General features: G+C 37.8%; 1 protein-coding gene across 3 annotated transcripts in view; it reads right to left on the bottom strand.

Moving 5' to 3' along the window:
* Window positions 1–16,904, bottom strand: part of LOC129771315 (endothelial zinc finger protein induced by tumor necrosis factor alpha-like) — a 99,129-nt gene that overhangs the window by 20,581 nt on the left and 61,644 nt on the right. The window contains exons 2-7 of one of the 3 annotated variants that reach the window (XM_055774835.1): window positions 16,347–16,380; window positions 6,516–7,093; window positions 5,642–6,458; window positions 5,173–5,301; window positions 4,760–5,106; window positions 4,592–4,696 (exon numbers count right to left, since the gene is read on the bottom strand). In XM_055774835.1, the coding sequence (XP_055630810.1) occupies window positions 4,592–4,696; window positions 4,760–5,106; window positions 5,173–5,301; window positions 5,642–6,458; window positions 6,516–6,938 (1,821 nt within the window). In that variant the 5' untranslated portion in view covers window positions 6,939–7,093; window positions 16,347–16,380. Of the gene's footprint in view, window positions 1–4,591; window positions 4,697–4,759; window positions 5,302–5,641; window positions 6,459–6,515; window positions 7,094–16,346; window positions 16,381–16,904 lie in introns of all 3 variants that reach the window. The other 2 variants (XM_055774833.1, XM_055774834.1) reach the window with 2 other exon arrangements.

Here is a 16,904-nt window from a genome sequence, read left to right as displayed (position 1 = left end):
CACAGTGATGCAATTTTGTCGGGTGGAGGCACCACCTCGTTTTTCATGCCATCTGCATGTATTTTTTGTATCACATCATTTTTGTATCTGTACTGAGTGTAAGTTCTAAAAAAGATAACGCTACGTTTGGGATGCAAGGGTTTTAGCGTTAACACCTCTTTGTCGGCTGGAGGAAGAGGTATGAAAATCACTTCGTTCGAAAGATGCCCATCAATCCTTTTCAGTGGCACCAACACAGCGGGTTTGTTTATTTTTCTGGATGAGAGTTGGAATTCATTAGTGTAATGATTGTCGAACAAAGATCAATTCTCTTAGCGCAAACATCAAATGGACTAACAACGCTTGTCACTATGAAACTGTAGAACATATGGGAATTCCCTTTTTTTTAGTTTTTCGAAAATTTTCAATTGTCATGTTTGGTTGGAATGTTTGATTGAAATATGTGTTCAAATTTTTGGAACCCCTCCATACCAAAGGAGGGAAGGGTGTCATACCAACATAGAAACATTTCTCGTACCCGAAAACCCTCACATCCCAAATTTGGTTCCGTTTGCGTGATTGATTCTCGAGTAATGCAGCTCTCCCTTAGGGAGGGGGAGGAGTGTCAAACAACCATAGAAACGTGTAATGGCCCTTACAACCTCCATATACCGAAATTGGTTTCATTTGCTTGATTAGTTGTTGAGTTATGCAGAAACTTATGCTTCATCTGTATGGTAGCCCCCTCTTCCCCTTACAGAAAGGGGAGGAATGTTGATTCACGATAGAGACCTCTACATGCCAAATTTGGCTCGATTTGCTTGATTATACCAAGTTATACAGAAATTCATGCTTCATTTGTATGGGAGCCCCCCCTTAGAGAAGGGGAGGAATGTCTAACGATCATAGAAATATTGATTGCACCCTAAAACCTCTACATGCCAAAGAATCGTTTCTTGTTCCCTAAAATCTCCACATGCCAAATTTGTCTGAATTTGCTTGGTTGGTTTTCGAGGTATGCAGAAATTTGTATTTCATTCGTATGGCAGCCCCACCGAGTACAGGAGGGATAATAGGTCCCTTCTGGAGCAATACACTTTTTCCAACGAACAATCCAGTCATTGAAACATTTTTTTTTTGCAGCGTTAGGTAAACCCCATAGAATGCAGACATTCAGTACCTCTTATCCAAACGGTATGATCAACATAAGGCTTACTTAACCTCTTCAAGCTCTAGCACCTCTTACACTAGGGTTATGCCCCTGATTGATCAAATGTCTACTGGAATTGATACAAGCAGTGGGACCTCGTGTTATCGGCCCATCATTCAAGATCATCTCTTAATTTTTTTCTCGGTTCATTTCTCGTACCGATGTGTGTCTTGAGAAGATGATTGTTCAACAGACAGAGCGTTGACCCTGTTTGGTGGAATGCAAGGCAGAATAACGTATCGTCAGCCTGCGTATTAGGTGTATGTGGCGCAACAGCCACACACGGTATGTGGAGATGATGTTCGAAACCGATGATGATTGATATTTCAATATTCATGTAATGCTGTGCTGCTAGAAGCAGGAAAGAATTACAAAAAAGTGAAGTTACTCTCTCATTAAGGGAGATGAATTCACACTTTGTGGGCCTTGATATTATCCTTGATATGCCTCATCTTATCCAGTGAAGTCATCTGTATGGTGATACCGACATAGGTCGTAATTTTTGAATCAGCGTTGATTATCAGAAGTTATCACACTCGCCTCTCCAGGAGAAAGCCCAGCCACTCTCTGTAATATTCTCGCATCTGGCTTGAATGGGTGATACCCAATCCTGTGAGATGCGTAGCCAAGAGAAGCGTTCTAGTCATAGTGGTAGCCTTATACCGATATCATTTGGTCGGTAGCATAATACCGATACCACTGTGTCAGGTACCTGCTGAAACACAGTGAGGGCGACAGAGTATCTTATAAATTACTCTTGCATGGATACCTCGGAATTGGGGTTACTCACACGATTTAACAGAACTTGGGCTAAGTTTTGACTCCAACGCTGCTCATTTCCGGGCCGGTCTTGCGACGTGAACCGTAGACTGGGATGTTCAAGAAGTCGTTCCATGGAAACTGTGGCGAGGCATACCGAACGATTTTTTGTACTCGCTCAAGCTAAGCAGCATGAGTCGCCTGGTTTGGTGCCCAGATTGGAATTGCATACTCCAGGATGTTTCGAACCAAATTGCAAAAAAGTGTTCCGAGGGTTAATGCATTGGAATGTCAGTTTCGGAATGAATTCAAGCACCGCAAACGTTTTAGCCACTTTAGTTGATATTGGGCTCCTGAAACTGCAATTTTAAGTCTAGCACGACGCATGTACGGAGTCGACCAGTTTCAACGCGTTACTACCACAAACGGTACAAATAATTGGTTGTGTCGAAACGATAAGTTCATCGTCAATTCATTCTCACCATTTTTACTGCACCACAGCATGTGCTCGTTGTGTCACTTCACATAGCTAGAATTTAAGGTCTTCAATGAACATTTTCTTCGGTGACTTCAGTCGAAAGCATAACCCATGACTACGTACATAGAGTCAACTTGAGTTCCATGATCGACTTCCTTGAGAGCAGTTCTATCACACTTCAGATTAGATGTCGTTGATATGTGCTGTGAAAGCTAATATTGGTACTCCGATATCAACGAGTATGCGGAAAAGATTGCCACTAATCACGTGAATACAAAATCGATATTCGACATCTCGGATGTCGCTGCACTGAAGACGACAGATAGAAAGTGTTTGAGAAAGTTGAATTGTTTCTATAACATTTGACACATTAACGAAGGCTAAATTCTCAAGACAATCGAAGCGGAATTAAGTTAGTAGTCCATATACAAGCAGCGAATCAGTGAGTGTTGGCTTTTGCTCAGAAGATACGTTAATTGGTATGTACCCATTCAAGTCTTCGTCGGATTGCCATATCAAAGTTGAATGGTTGTTATCTTGCTGCATCATAGTAAAATCAGTATCGTCGAAGCGATCAAAAATGACTTGCCCAAGCTGACTACAATCTGATGGTGAGATCGAGATACAGTTGAAGTTAGTTTAACGGCAAAAAGTGCTACTTCGTCTCCCAAGAATTCACTGATAAGTTCGCTGCGGTCACATCGAGATAAGAAGTACAGTGGAATCCATTTATAATGACATCAAAGGGAATTGACAAATGCGTCATAATAAGTGGACTTCATACAAAGCGATTTCTGAAAAAATGTCTCTTATTACAACCGGACATAATTTATTAAAAATGGACCATAAAGAGCAACATGTCACTGTAAAGGAAGACATTATATCCGACTTTTTTTTACAAAAAGTTTTAAATGAAATTAAACTTCGTTGTGTAATTACGTCATAATAAGCTGTAGGTCAATATAAACGGAGTCATAATGCACGGATTCTACTATATTCAGGTGTTATCCCTGAATCACAGAGCCATGTTTCAGTGAACACCAAGATGTTGTAGTCGTAATTGGAGAGCAATAATTTCAAATCATTTGTTTTCGCGAGTAAACCATGCACATTTTGATAGTGTTTTATCAAAAGCTAGCAATTTTTAACAGGGATTTCATTTGTTGGGTTGAAACAAGTAAGTAATCGACCAGACAGCGCGCGTTTTCCAGTAAGGTTCAAATGCTGCTGATGTGAAATTATAGATCTTTTTTTTCCAAAAAATATAGCATTGGCATTGCTAAATATTTGAATTTAACTTATAGCGCTATTAATTTTAAGCCCTTACGAAACTGACTGTAATACAAGACAATAAATTCTTTGTTTTAATTTAAAAAAAAATATAATTGCGAGTTTGGCATAACAAAGATTGATTTGGTCGAACCTGATTGAAACTGGTTTTTTTGCTGAAGTATGTATTCCGTTGCTTCGTATTGTTGATGGATAACTTTTGCATACTCATTCTCATCTCAATGATTGTAAAATATCATAATTCTTTCTTACCACACACTTATTTCTTGTTCGCGACAAGCACCAGGATCGGGGCGTTATTTTGATTGACGGTTGCATTGTTCTGAAATGTGGTAGAATGATCGCACGGAGTGTATATTTCCGATAAAATTATCATTAGTGCGATTGAAGGGGAAAGTCATTAATAACTGTGGCATTATAGTGAATATTAACAATCAATGGCTCCAAACGTTCACGGGAATGGTTTTATTAAAATGCTTGAATGCAACGTTACGTTCGAACTAATGGAATTTGATCAATGTTTTTAACCTTACTGTGCATCCAGCTGTTTTTTTCTTTTCTATTAATCCCAAAAAATAGGATGCTGATCAGGTTATTACCTACTACTTAAAAAGAAAGTCGATCTTTGATGAAATTTATTTTGGTTCAATTCGGTTTGGTTAATTAAATGGTTGGACAGAAAATTGTTTGCATAAAAAAAAGTACCCTTTTGATATTCTGCAATTATTTAATTAATTCAATAATTGTAACCGCTACATGGAATGTAACCAAACTGTACGGGTGGATACACTATTCGGTAGTAATTTATCAAAGTGGTTTTCATCCCCTGCTGGTGGGTTTGATATAGGTAAAACTGTGAATAATTATTATACAACTACCTGGTGTGTCCTTGTGTGTTGATCCAAAATAGCTTTCTGTCGGAAATCTTTGCCGCATTGGGCGCACTTGTAGGGTTTTTCTCCTGTGTGGATACGAATGTGCTGTAATCAGGAGAAAAATATCACGTAGAATGAGGATACAACTTATATGATGTTTGATCTCACTTGATTCAGAATCGTTCGTTGACGGAAAAACCTTGGACAGTAGGGACAGCCGAACGGTTTTTCGTTGGTATGTATTCTCAAATGCTGCGTGAGGTGGGACTGCTGCCGGAACCGCTTGCCGCACTCTGGACACGGATATGGCCGAGACTCAATGTGGATACACCCATGCTGCAGCAGTGTACTTTTCTGTTTGAATTCTTTTTGGCATATCGGGCACCGTACATAGAGAGGCATGCCGGCTGAACGTCCATGTTGAATTACATCCTGTAGTATTGTTTTGCCCCCGGTTGATTTGTTGAGGTACGGCAAGTTGTTACCAAATATCGAATGATTTGCACCCTTCGTATCTTTGAAATAAGATGGATATTGAAGAATCCCTTCGGGAGAGAAACAACCACGCGATTCTGGAGTACCTTGAGATGTTTCTTCACCATAGGTTTGCTCATCTTTGGGTTGACCTTCCTGTTCCGGTGGATACGGTACATCTTGTGGCCAAAGTGTAGCGTGTGGGCCATTTTTGAAGATAAGGTGCGGGGAGACATCTGTTAGAAGAAATATATAAACCGTTGGTTTTAGATTATTCATTGCTGTCTCAAATTTCCATGGGTCGGGTAATTCATAATTTTGGTAATTTAGAAAAACATTCCGAAACAATTGGGCCAATGTTCGTTTTAATTTATGAGAACAATGTATTACAATTTTGAAATCAATTGAATACTGCAACCCGATATAATAGAGGCTAGAACAGTGAGATGGACGGGAAAGAAAATGTTTTATTTAGTAACTTATTTTTGAGGAACTAAAATTGTTATCAGGTTCAGAAAAGGATAAAAGGAGGGAAGTTAAAATAGAAATAAGCATATTCAATAATCGATCGCTCGCCTTGGTGGGTGCGCACGTGTTGGTTCAAAATGGCCTTTTGACGGAATTTTTTGCCACATTCCGGATACGGACAACCGAACGGTTTATCACCTGAGTGAATTCGAATGTGCTGATTTAGAATGGCTCGCTGTCGGAAGGCTCGTTGACAGAAGGGACACACGAATGGCTTTTCGTTGGCATGGATTCTCAGATGTTGTGTCAGGTGGGATTGCTGGCGAAATCGTTTTCCACACTCGACCGCGGGACATCCGTACGGACGAGAATCTGTGTGAATACGTTCGTGCTGAAGCAATGTGCTCTTCTGTTTGAAGTCCTTCCCACAAGTCAGACACTTGAAGAGTCGCAGTTCCGATCCTTTGGATTTGTGCGTTCCATTCGAAGGTGTGTGGTGAATTTGATTGCCGTGAATTAAATCTGGTACTGCGTATTGCTCAAGTGGATTTCCCTGCTCCATTCCAGCCGGCATCGAAGAGAGAACACCTGATTTGTTCAGATAATGATGTAGAGGAGTGAATGCTGGAGATGGTATCATGGTAGCCTGTGGCCCATGATGGCGTTGTGTGTAGTAACTTATGTCTGGTTGTGCTGGATCTGGGAAGCATTGTTGCGTTTGCTGTTGTTGTTGTTGTCCAGTTATTGGGACATTTGATTGTTGCTGAGGCTGGGACGTTTGATTCTGCTGATTTTGGCCGCTTGAATTTGTTTGATGATTAGGATGCTCTATATTTTGGGAAGGTGAGCCAGTTGCTCCGGTCACCTGCACCTGGTTAAGTGGTCCGTTCTGTTGTTGAGCAATGGTATTCTGCATATTTTGAGCCTAAAATAGAGCAAGAAAATATCGTATAGCCAGAAGATTGAATACGTTTCTATCTACCTTCATGATTGCCTTGTCCATCTCGCTGCCGTTGTTTTGTGGATAAGGACTCGTTGCTGGACTGTGTAATTGGCCGTTGGCTTGTTTGCCCGGCTGCTGCGATCTGCTCTCCTGATTCTGAGGACTATTAGGAGTGTGCTGCTGAGATTGTTGAGATTGATGGTGCTGATGTGATGCTGCACCGGCGAGGGAAATTTGGCCATTATTGTGTGCTGTTACATGACCTTGGGAACCTTGTTGCAAAGCTGGATAAATTTCACCACCCCATTGTCCTCCTAAAGCAGCCGTTCGTTCAGCAGCCTCCTGTGAATCTTTGTAAAGCACGTACGGGGTATCTTGCGAAATACAGTACATAATCTGTCGTGGCATTTTGAAACCTGCTGCTAGACATGCAGCAAATGAAGCCGAGAAATTGATCGCCATTTTTCAGCTGTGCCACAATGACGACTCGGTTGTATCTGAGCTAGACTGCTGACTTATTGTCAGCAAGAATAAGCACAGTCAGTCTCTGGTCGCCGGGAAAGCAAGCTGCGGGCCTTGATTGAGTTAGCGGTTCATTTTAAATGACTGAAACTTTCCTGTAACGAGATAATATGTAAAAAATGAAAAGTTATTTAAACTTGTTATTTCCTATATGAACAAGCGTTTATCAAAATTTGTTCATTCATGGCATGAAATAGTTGAGGATGTCAGCTAAGCGACCGCATCACTGGAGTACGCAGAGTGGCAGTGATTCTGCATAAACTCATATAACCAACAATTATTAATATTCAGAATAGTTTCCTTTTGTTAAGGGAGTATTCTAGGTCAATTTGTTTGATTGTATTCGACATTCGCGTCGCTCATGTTATTGAATAATTGAATTATGATTGAATTTGAAAAGATTATTATGCAATGTATTATTATCGTTCAAGTGCCCCCTACTTATTTTCTCTTATTTGCTAAGCTTATTTCCAATCCTTATGGCTAGTCGTTTCCATGATAATGCCTCTACGATTTTTTGCATACCGGGGACTGTTATGAAGTGTGCTCTTCACCCAGGAAATTTATCTGTGTGTAGTGTAAACAGTCAGAGTATTTGTGTTCGCAAGCTTTGCAAGTTAGATGAATTAAAACAAATATTAAAGCTCACAGCGGTTGATATTGTATGTGTTAGTGAAACCTGGCTTAACGAACGTATTAATGATTCTGTGTTAGAAATTGATGGATATAACATTATTAGACAAGATAGAAAGGGGCGTCTAGGAGGCGGCATCATGATGTATGTTAACGACAAACTTAAGTAAAGTGTCATTGATTTTTCTTCATATCCACCAGGAACACCATGTTCCGAGTATATTGCGATTGAAATTCTACTCAACAATGAAAAGATATTTTTAGCCACCTTTTATAATCCACCTGAAGTTGATTGTGCAGACATAGTCGATACCTTGTTGTCCCACTATGGGACAAAATTCGAAAATATACTACTAGTAGGCGATTTGAACACAAATCTTCTTGATAACAATTCGGCTAAGACATCCGGATTTGAATCCATTTTATCCATTCACAAGATGTTCAGCTTTGATTGCGAACCAACATTTTTCCATAGTAATGGCTCATCACAATTAGATCTGATGCTTTCCAATCGTAGATCACGGTTGCTTCGTTTCAATCAAATAGATGTACCTGTATTTTCGAATCATGATTTGATTTTTGCTTCACTTGATTTTGAAATAGTATCCTCGATGGATGTAGATGGCTTACTTCAGGCATTTCATTCATTTGACTGGTCCAGTTTTTATCGGTCAAATGATTCCAATGAATTGCTAAACTTTTTTAATTCAACAATTAAATATCTGCATGATCATTTCGTTCCTCTTCGAACATTTGTTCCCAATAAAGCTAAGGACCCATGGTTCAATGATTACATTTGTAAAGGTATTATTGATCGTGATTTGATTTACAAGAGGTGGAAAAATAGTAAAGATCCCAACGATCATAAATTATTCAAAATTCTTCGAAATAAAGTGACTGTGCTTATTCGTCGAGCCAAACGAACGTATTATGATAGCTGGGCTGACAATAACCTTCCTTCCAAAGAACTGTGGAAAAGATTAAAAACATTGGGTTTTTGTCCATCAAAATCATCCTGTTTTGTACAATTTGACTCTAATGAAATAAATGAGGGTTTTGCTAGAAATTTTTCTGGAAATTCGATTTCTACTGAGAATAATGTCAATCAATTTAAAACAAATCGAAATTCACTTTATTTCGATACGATCAATGAAACTGATGTTATAATTACTTTATATCACATAAAATCCAATGCAGTAGGTCTTGATTCTCTTCCAATTAAATTTTTGAAAGCAATCATTTCTCTTGTGGCTGAACCGATTACTCATCTATTTAATTCTATCATAACTACTAGTGTTTTCCCGATGAATGGAAAAAATCTAAAATAATTCCGATAAGAAAAAAGGCAAACATAAATAACATCCAAAATTTGCGCCCTATAAGTATACTTTGTGCGTTGTCCAAGGTATTTGAACGAATTATTAAAACGGAAATTTGTCATCATTTAAAACAAAATAACCTGCTAAGTTCGATAGCACAAAAACCGCAATGCTGAAGGTTTTTGATGATATAGTACTTATTCAGGATAAGGGTCGACCTGTTGTCCTATTACTTCTAGACTTTTCAAAAGCTTTTGACACGACTTTTTGACTGTTGCAAAACTTTGATTTCTCGAGTCATGCAACGACATTGGTGCGATCGTATCTAATAGGACGAAGTCAGACCGTTTTTAATAACAGTGTTTATTCTAGATTTCTTCCAATATCCTCTGGAGTACCTCAAGGTTCGCTATTAGGACCAATCTTATTCTCATTGTATATTAACGATCTTCCTGGTGTTCAAAAATATTGTAAAATACACATTTTTGCGGACGATGTCCAGATATACTTCGACTGTTCTGTTCTTATTTTTAAGGGATTTTAACCCGAAGGTCATTCGTCCCTGTATACTTCGACTGTCTGGATAATAAAGCAACGGCTATTTCAAGAAAAATAAATGGGGATCTTGACAGAATACTTGAATGGTCGTACAGAAATAAACTTTTGCTGAATGCCAATAAAACCAATGCATTATTCATTAACAACTCACAATCTAACAATATTCTCAAACCAATGCTGCAGTTTAATAGCTCAGTAATTCAATATGTTGCAAATGGTTTGAGTCTTGGTTTAGTTATTCAATCTAATTTTAGCTTTGATAAATATATTTTCAAACAATGTGGAAAAGTATATGGTAGCCTTCGTACATTATATGCTACCAAATCTTTCCTCAGCACTGACACTAAACTTAAGCTTTTCAAAAGCCTTGTATTGCCTCACTTCATTGCCTGCGATTTTCTTTTATCTGACTTATCAGTTTTCGCGCAATCTAAACTACAAGTAGCATTGAACGCTTGTGTTCGATATGTTTTCAGACTGAATAGATTTGCCAGAGTCTCTCACCTCCAATATCATCTGATTGGTTGTCCGTTTAGTAAATTTGCTCCGATGAGATGTTGCATCTTTTTATTCAACCTTGCAAGGACAAAACTCCCAGGCTACCTACACGAAAAATTAGTAACTCTAAGAGGTTTACGTTAAAAAATATATGCAATTCCACGACACTTCACTTCCACGTATGGTAACTCTTTCTTCGTGAGAGGCATTTCACACTGGAATTCATTGCCAAATGAGTTAACTCTTGTAAATTCACATACAGTATTTAAGAGGAAATGTATAGAGCACTTTAGTCGATAAACTCATTTCTTCAAAGCAACAATTAATAATTTCATAATCAGTAATGCACCATTTGTATATAAATCAGTGTAACAATTGAAGAGACAAAAGTCTCAAGTTACTAATTAAATTTGAATAAAATAAAATAAATAAATAAATAAATAAATAGTCTAGAAATCTGAAAAAAAGCATTTTTTTCCTTCATATTTCTGTAGTTCAGGCATTCAACAATATACCCTAAAAAGGACTTATCGAAAAATCTATTATTTACCGAGCTAGAGCCATGTTAGTGATGCGGTATCGAACCTGGTACGGCCATAACAAAGAACTTCAAATGCGTTTTCCTCGATACTAGTTTTTTCAAACTGGCGTACACGATATCTCAAGTTATACTGAACCTATTCATGTCAAATTTATATGGATACAATCTGCAGGCAGCTCGCTATCGCATAAACCTCTAAAACATGATATTTTTGAAATTTTACTATTTTAAATAAATCGGGAAACGTGAGAAAAAACGTTTTAAACCGCATTTTGTTTTTCAAATGGCCGCCATTTTGCCAAAAAAGATGTTTTTGACTTGTTCGAGGTTCATGCGATAGAGGCATCTTTACTGATCCAGAATCTGTTCGATTTTTGACATAGGGCTATGTCTTTGATTTCTATAGAGAGGGATCACTCTACGGAAAATGTAACGATTTATTAAGAGTTTTAAAACGCATATTACTCAAAATGATTATTGCGATATATGTTGTGTCATATATCCTTAGACAGGAAATTTATCCAGATTTTTGGATTTTTTGGTTGAAACATGAATAGTGAATATAGTAAAACAAGTTAACAATTTAACGATTTAATTGGGTATGTTTTTTTTTCGATAGCGGCCCAATTCTTTTAATGTTTTAATAAGTTTACCGCAAAGTCATTGGAATAGCTTTGCTGTTGCACTCAAACAGACTCTCGCAACTTATTTTCTTTTCTTTTATTCAATGTTTCTTTTTTAGTCCAAATATCTCTATGTCTCGAACATCTACTCTTTCTCTGCGATCAATTGTTGCTCTTCCAATTTTGACTTTGAAATTCAACTCTCTACTCTTCATTTCCTACTATCTACTCTATACTTTGTTCTCTCTTCTCTTCTCTCTGCTCTTCATTTTAAACTTTCCACTTTCTCTCCACTCTCACTACTCTCTACTCTCTACTCTTTCTACTCTCTACTTTCTCTAATCTCTTTACTTTCTACTCTCTACTCTCTCCTCCCTACTCTCTCTACTCTCTACTGTCTCTACTCTCTCCTCTCTCCTTTCTACTCTCTCCTTTCCACTCTCTCTACTCTCTACTCGCTGCTCTAAAAAAACGCACACACAAACACATACACGCACATGCACGCACAAATGAACACATGTACACACGCAGACGCGCACAGTCTCACACACAAAAAAACGCATCGCAGCTGCTGACCAATCAACTAACCAACAACACACTCCCGCAGACGCACACACTCTCTCACACAAAAAACGCATCGCAGCTGCTCACTCTCTCACTATGTTTGTGTTTACGTCAAGAATACGAACATTTACGACCGTTTACGACTGTTCACGACGACCGCGCTTTATTTTTTAGCGATTTTATTTATAGTAAGATTGCACTATCCACTCGCTTCCTCCACGACGCAACGAGTAATCTTTTTGCCTAAATTCGGGCGTTAGCTCATAATGTGAGTTGATGCGTAAAATGAATTATTCTCCATTTACCGATAATAGGCATTAATTTTATAACATTAATTTTTAAAACGTAAAGGCGAAAAGAAAAGGTTCAATGTAAGTTTAAGCAGAAAAAGTGAAAGTTCCAAAAAAAAAACTCGGTTTTGCTGACGATTTGCATGTGAGAGCACTTGAGAGCATGTGCACTTCAACAAGGAAAAAGTTTTTCTAACAACTTTTTCATGTTTCATGTCACCCATGCTTGAAAAAAGGCTTAATGGAAAACTTTGTGTAATGCGGCACTGTGTGAAGAGCATTGTTCTGTATTCTGAAACAGGAAGGTGGAAGCCGGAATCCGGAAAGTTATGGGATGGTTTGATGAATAAGGGCTTCAGATTCTGGACTGGCCAGCTTGTTAACCAGATCAAAACCCTATCAAGAACTTATGAGGAGTGATCGTACGTATAGTAGATGCAGCCTACAAGCAGTGTGAGTGATTTGAAGAGCTTAAACTAGCAGTATCCTCTGCGTGGAACGGGATACACACTACAACAAGGTGCTACTTGGTCAAAACCACCCCGAATGGGTTATTTGAACTGATTATGAACTGAAGATGACCTACGAATTAGAAACTTATTGTAATTCATGTGAAATTGACGTTAATTTTGTGAAGGAGTGATAGTTTTTCTATCTGGTTCTATAGTTATGAAAACTGGCATTTTAGTTTTTGATTGTTTCGCGCCTGAACACAACAATAAAGTTCAAATGGCCGGTATTTTGAATGAAGATAGTTATTATATCCTACACTATATACTTCGATTCAACCGACTTCTCACATATCTCTGGAAACTCAGAAAAAATGAGTGGTTCTACAGTTGTGAAACGAGTATAATCCATAAACAGGTTCAGTTTCGCTTTGATTTTACTTTTGAAACGAATAATAAAGAGCCTTGACAGTGAAAAAGAACAGAAGCAGAGCAGCCGCCGTAGAAGTTCAAGGCAATTGAACGGTTTTATTGCAGTCACACGAGAACCGACTTGTCATACATTACCCGTGACATATCTTCATCGTTGCATGCGTCGAGCATTTTGCGATGCTACAGCATCTGAATATAAATAATTAAATAACATGGATACATTATCCAGAAAAGTTAAAGTAAAGGGTGTCCACAATAAAATTGTGACATACAATATTTTTTGGAAAAAAAATTCAGGGTATTGACTGATTTATTTATATAAAGTGTTTTTAGCAACCATGACAAATCGCCAAACAGACCTTATAAGAAAAAAAAAAATGAAATTTTACTGGCTCTAACGCGTCATACTTTTTCCTTTTTTACTACAGTGTCGATATTTGGTTTATACTCAAAAATCTGTTAATTATCCACACGGTATGTGATGCCGCATGGTGCGCAAGGATTCGTCGATCGTTTGAAGTTGCCGCCCAATTAATCCTGCACCTTTCTGTCCTGTTGAGGGTTTTATTTATCAAACCCAGATCGGACACGAAAGCGCGTGGATCTGTTTCTCTGTGGTGTTGTTAGTTTCTCATGAATATGTTTTTTTTGCGCTTCGCTGCTCTTACACCTGGTTCTTCTCTCTGACCTCTCTGTCTGAGCGCACAATAACTTAATCCGTCGACTCCAAGATGTCGAATCATGATGGCGTACGAAATTCGGACATCGGAGTAATCTGTTACAAGAGGAAAACATTAATCAATGTACATAATTACCACGATTCGGCTATCAGGTAAATTTATAAGATAGTGTCCGAGAAAAACACGAAAATAAGAGAGATATCGTTTGTACCTGCATATGTGCGTGGCAATATATTGAATGTTGCTACAGCATGTCTTTACGGGACTCAATACTATGTCTCACTTTAGAGTGGTTGGAAATGACAGAAGCACCTGAAACGTAATAACGAATGCCATTTTTTGTCATTTATCCGAAGGGCCAATGAATTGGCAGAAAGAATGGATGAAGTGGTTTTCCCTTTAAGTGCAACATTGTGAGAGATTTAAGCGGATTTCTTTTTGTATTTAAGTGATTTGGTTGGGTGTTTTGTGTTTTTTTTTTTAATTTAAATTTGACTTTTAATTTATGACACTAATAATGTTTGTGGGAACAATTTTCAAAACACGATCACCAATAACTCGTGCTATAAAGAGATTACGCTAGAGATAATGGAATAGAATTTCGCTCGTGTTCTTTCTACGAGTATACATAGAATCCTCTACTGAAGTTTGCATTTTGCACAAATATGCTGCAGAAATGGAATTCTAAACGAAGTATTTCAAGTTATGACAATTGATGGCCGCCGTCTTCGTTGCGTTCGCATTCGCACAAAAACACAAAAAGAAACAAATGCTCGGGTGTGTAGGCGGAATAATAAAACAGCATCCTCGATCGCGGTGTGTGCAAGTCGTGTTATATCTCCGTATGGGGCCAAAGGAATTTGTTGTAAATAAAGCGGACAAGTGAACATCTATAAATATGTGAGCCGGTAAGATATTACTTTGAAAAAAATGTTGACCAAGATCAGTGACTTTTCAGATACGCAATATTCAGCTCGAGGTCAGGATTCGAACAGCTGAGGGAAATGGGATTCGTAATCTGAGTAAATGCGATGAATGATGACAAATGCTCATTGTACGACCTAATTGTGAACTGGTAATGAAAAATCATTTTTTAGGCCTAATTAGCTCACTAATGATCATCAATGAAAAATGACTAGAGTGAAAAAATGGCTGTGGCCAAGTGGTTCGCGTCACAAATTATCATGTCGGGGGTTCGGGTTCGATTCCCGTTCCGGTTGTGGAATTTTTCGTCAAACAAATTTCTTCCGACATGCACTGTGGTTACGCGTATTCTAGAGCTTGCGTCTAAGAATACATTCAAGGGATTTTATTTGGCATAAGAAATCTCAACTAAGTACTGCTAATAAAAATGACGCAAGTTATACCTACGTTGATACAGTAAAAAGTTGTTATGGGAACGTTAGTGCCATTCAAGAAGAAGGGTGAAGAATTTTTTTTGATAGCGGTGCAGTGAGCAAGAGTTTGTGTTTTCAGACGGAAAGATTTTTTTTGCTATCCCATCTGTTTTTTAGGCTCGTTTAACAATTCAGCTGCAACAGAGCCGAATTTATTCGTGTACATTTTTATCTTACAATAATTTTGTTGTATATTACACAGTAGCCATTTAGACGTAAGAGTATTCCTATCTTATCATAACACAATGTCGCCTTTTTCGGCGTAAGAATGTTCATATTCTTCGAATGTTCACAGTTGAACCGGGAGCGGGATACTTTTTGATTCAATCTGCATATCTATTCTTTGATGATGTTGGTACGAATGATAATCATAATTTAGAGCAGCTATACCGCATGTGGCCCGGTGAGCTAGTGTCACTTCAATTTTAACTAAGTTGTACGTGTAATCATTACGAAACCCTAGAAACCATTACCTATTTTCGACGTAGAATTACGTCTATCAGTAATGAAGCCAAATCAGAAAACAGGGTATGTTTTTATGAAATAGAAATAGCAAATGCAGCGTTCGTTCTACGTTCAATATGAATACAACAAATGTTGCAATTCAAGCTTTACTTGTTTTCAATTTATTGAGCATAAACAAGCTTTCCGCGATTTCACAGCATTCCCATCGATTATAACTCCATATCGTCTCTTTCTGCTTTTCTTATGTCTTTAGACCCAATCTTACCTTAGTGCGATGGTACTGAGAGGCAATCCCACCATTTTGAGCACATCCCGAACTGAAACACGCTAGAATATAAGGCTGTTTTGCACGACCGCGCTATCCACGTAGCAATTAGTGCTGTTGCATAAATGCGTGATAATATTATACCTGATTATAAAATGAAGTTGGAAAATGTTTTCTAAAAGTAAAAAGGAGAACTTAACGTGAATATATATCTATCTCGGTCTGGGCCGTGTAAGTGGCAAGTATGCGAGAAGTTTTAATGTGTGCTTATTTGCAATATGTCTCTTGTTTCACTCGCTCACATTGATCTCATATTACTATACCATATATATTATACAAATGCTATACTAGTATTTGAGAGTCATGACATTTTCTGTTATTTTTTGGCTCATTTAATAAATTAGGATGGCAAAACATTTGCTAAAAATAATTGAGGGTGTAGATTACAATAATAAGAAATCGCTAAAGGAATTGAAAACTTTTCCGAAAAAATGATGAGATTCGCATTAAGCGTATAAGTGTTTTATTTCTTAGAAATACGATTGCGAAAAAGGGAAAATGTATTAGTAGAAATAGGATAAATCTCATTATTTTGTTATCATACTATCAAAGTATCAATCAATAGAATACTCACATCTTCAAACGTTGAGCTCTTTACGTTGAGATTCCTGAGAAATATAAATTTAGAAAAGTTAGATGCTTGTAAATGACAGACTGTTTTTATAGAGGATTAGAACATAAATTTTGTATGAAATGCAGAGAAATGGTGTTAATTGCTATGAACTTGGTCTAATCGAAAAATTATTTTTTGCACTTTGCAATTCTTTGCATTCTTTGATTTGAATTTGACTTGCGGCATATGGCTACATTCGCTAGCTCTGAATAAGTCCAGTCGTGAAGTTCAATTTTCGATGACTATCTGCAGGAATGGAGGCCGTACAAAATGATCAGAAAGCACCGGATTTTTTTTATTCAAACGTACCGTGCATGCGGGAACCGTTTTTTCTCATATTGGTACGACCTTGAGAACCACATCGGCCAGGTTTTAGTGCCATCCGATCATTAGTGTCTGCCTGTAGGGTAACACGGGGTGATTTGGTCATATGGGGTGATATGGACCACCCCTTTATCTCAAAAATTACGGCTCAACTTGGATTTTTTATAATGTTATTTCCTTCTATTGTTGAACCGT

The sequence above is a fragment of the Toxorhynchites rutilus genome, chromosome 2 (assembly GCF_029784135.1).
Source record: "Toxorhynchites rutilus septentrionalis strain SRP chromosome 2, ASM2978413v1, whole genome shotgun sequence".
NCBI lineage: Eukaryota > Metazoa > Arthropoda > Insecta > Diptera > Culicidae > Toxorhynchites > Toxorhynchites rutilus.
Note: the sequence above shows the minus strand (reverse complement) of the source record. Positions and strands in the feature narration are given on the sequence as shown.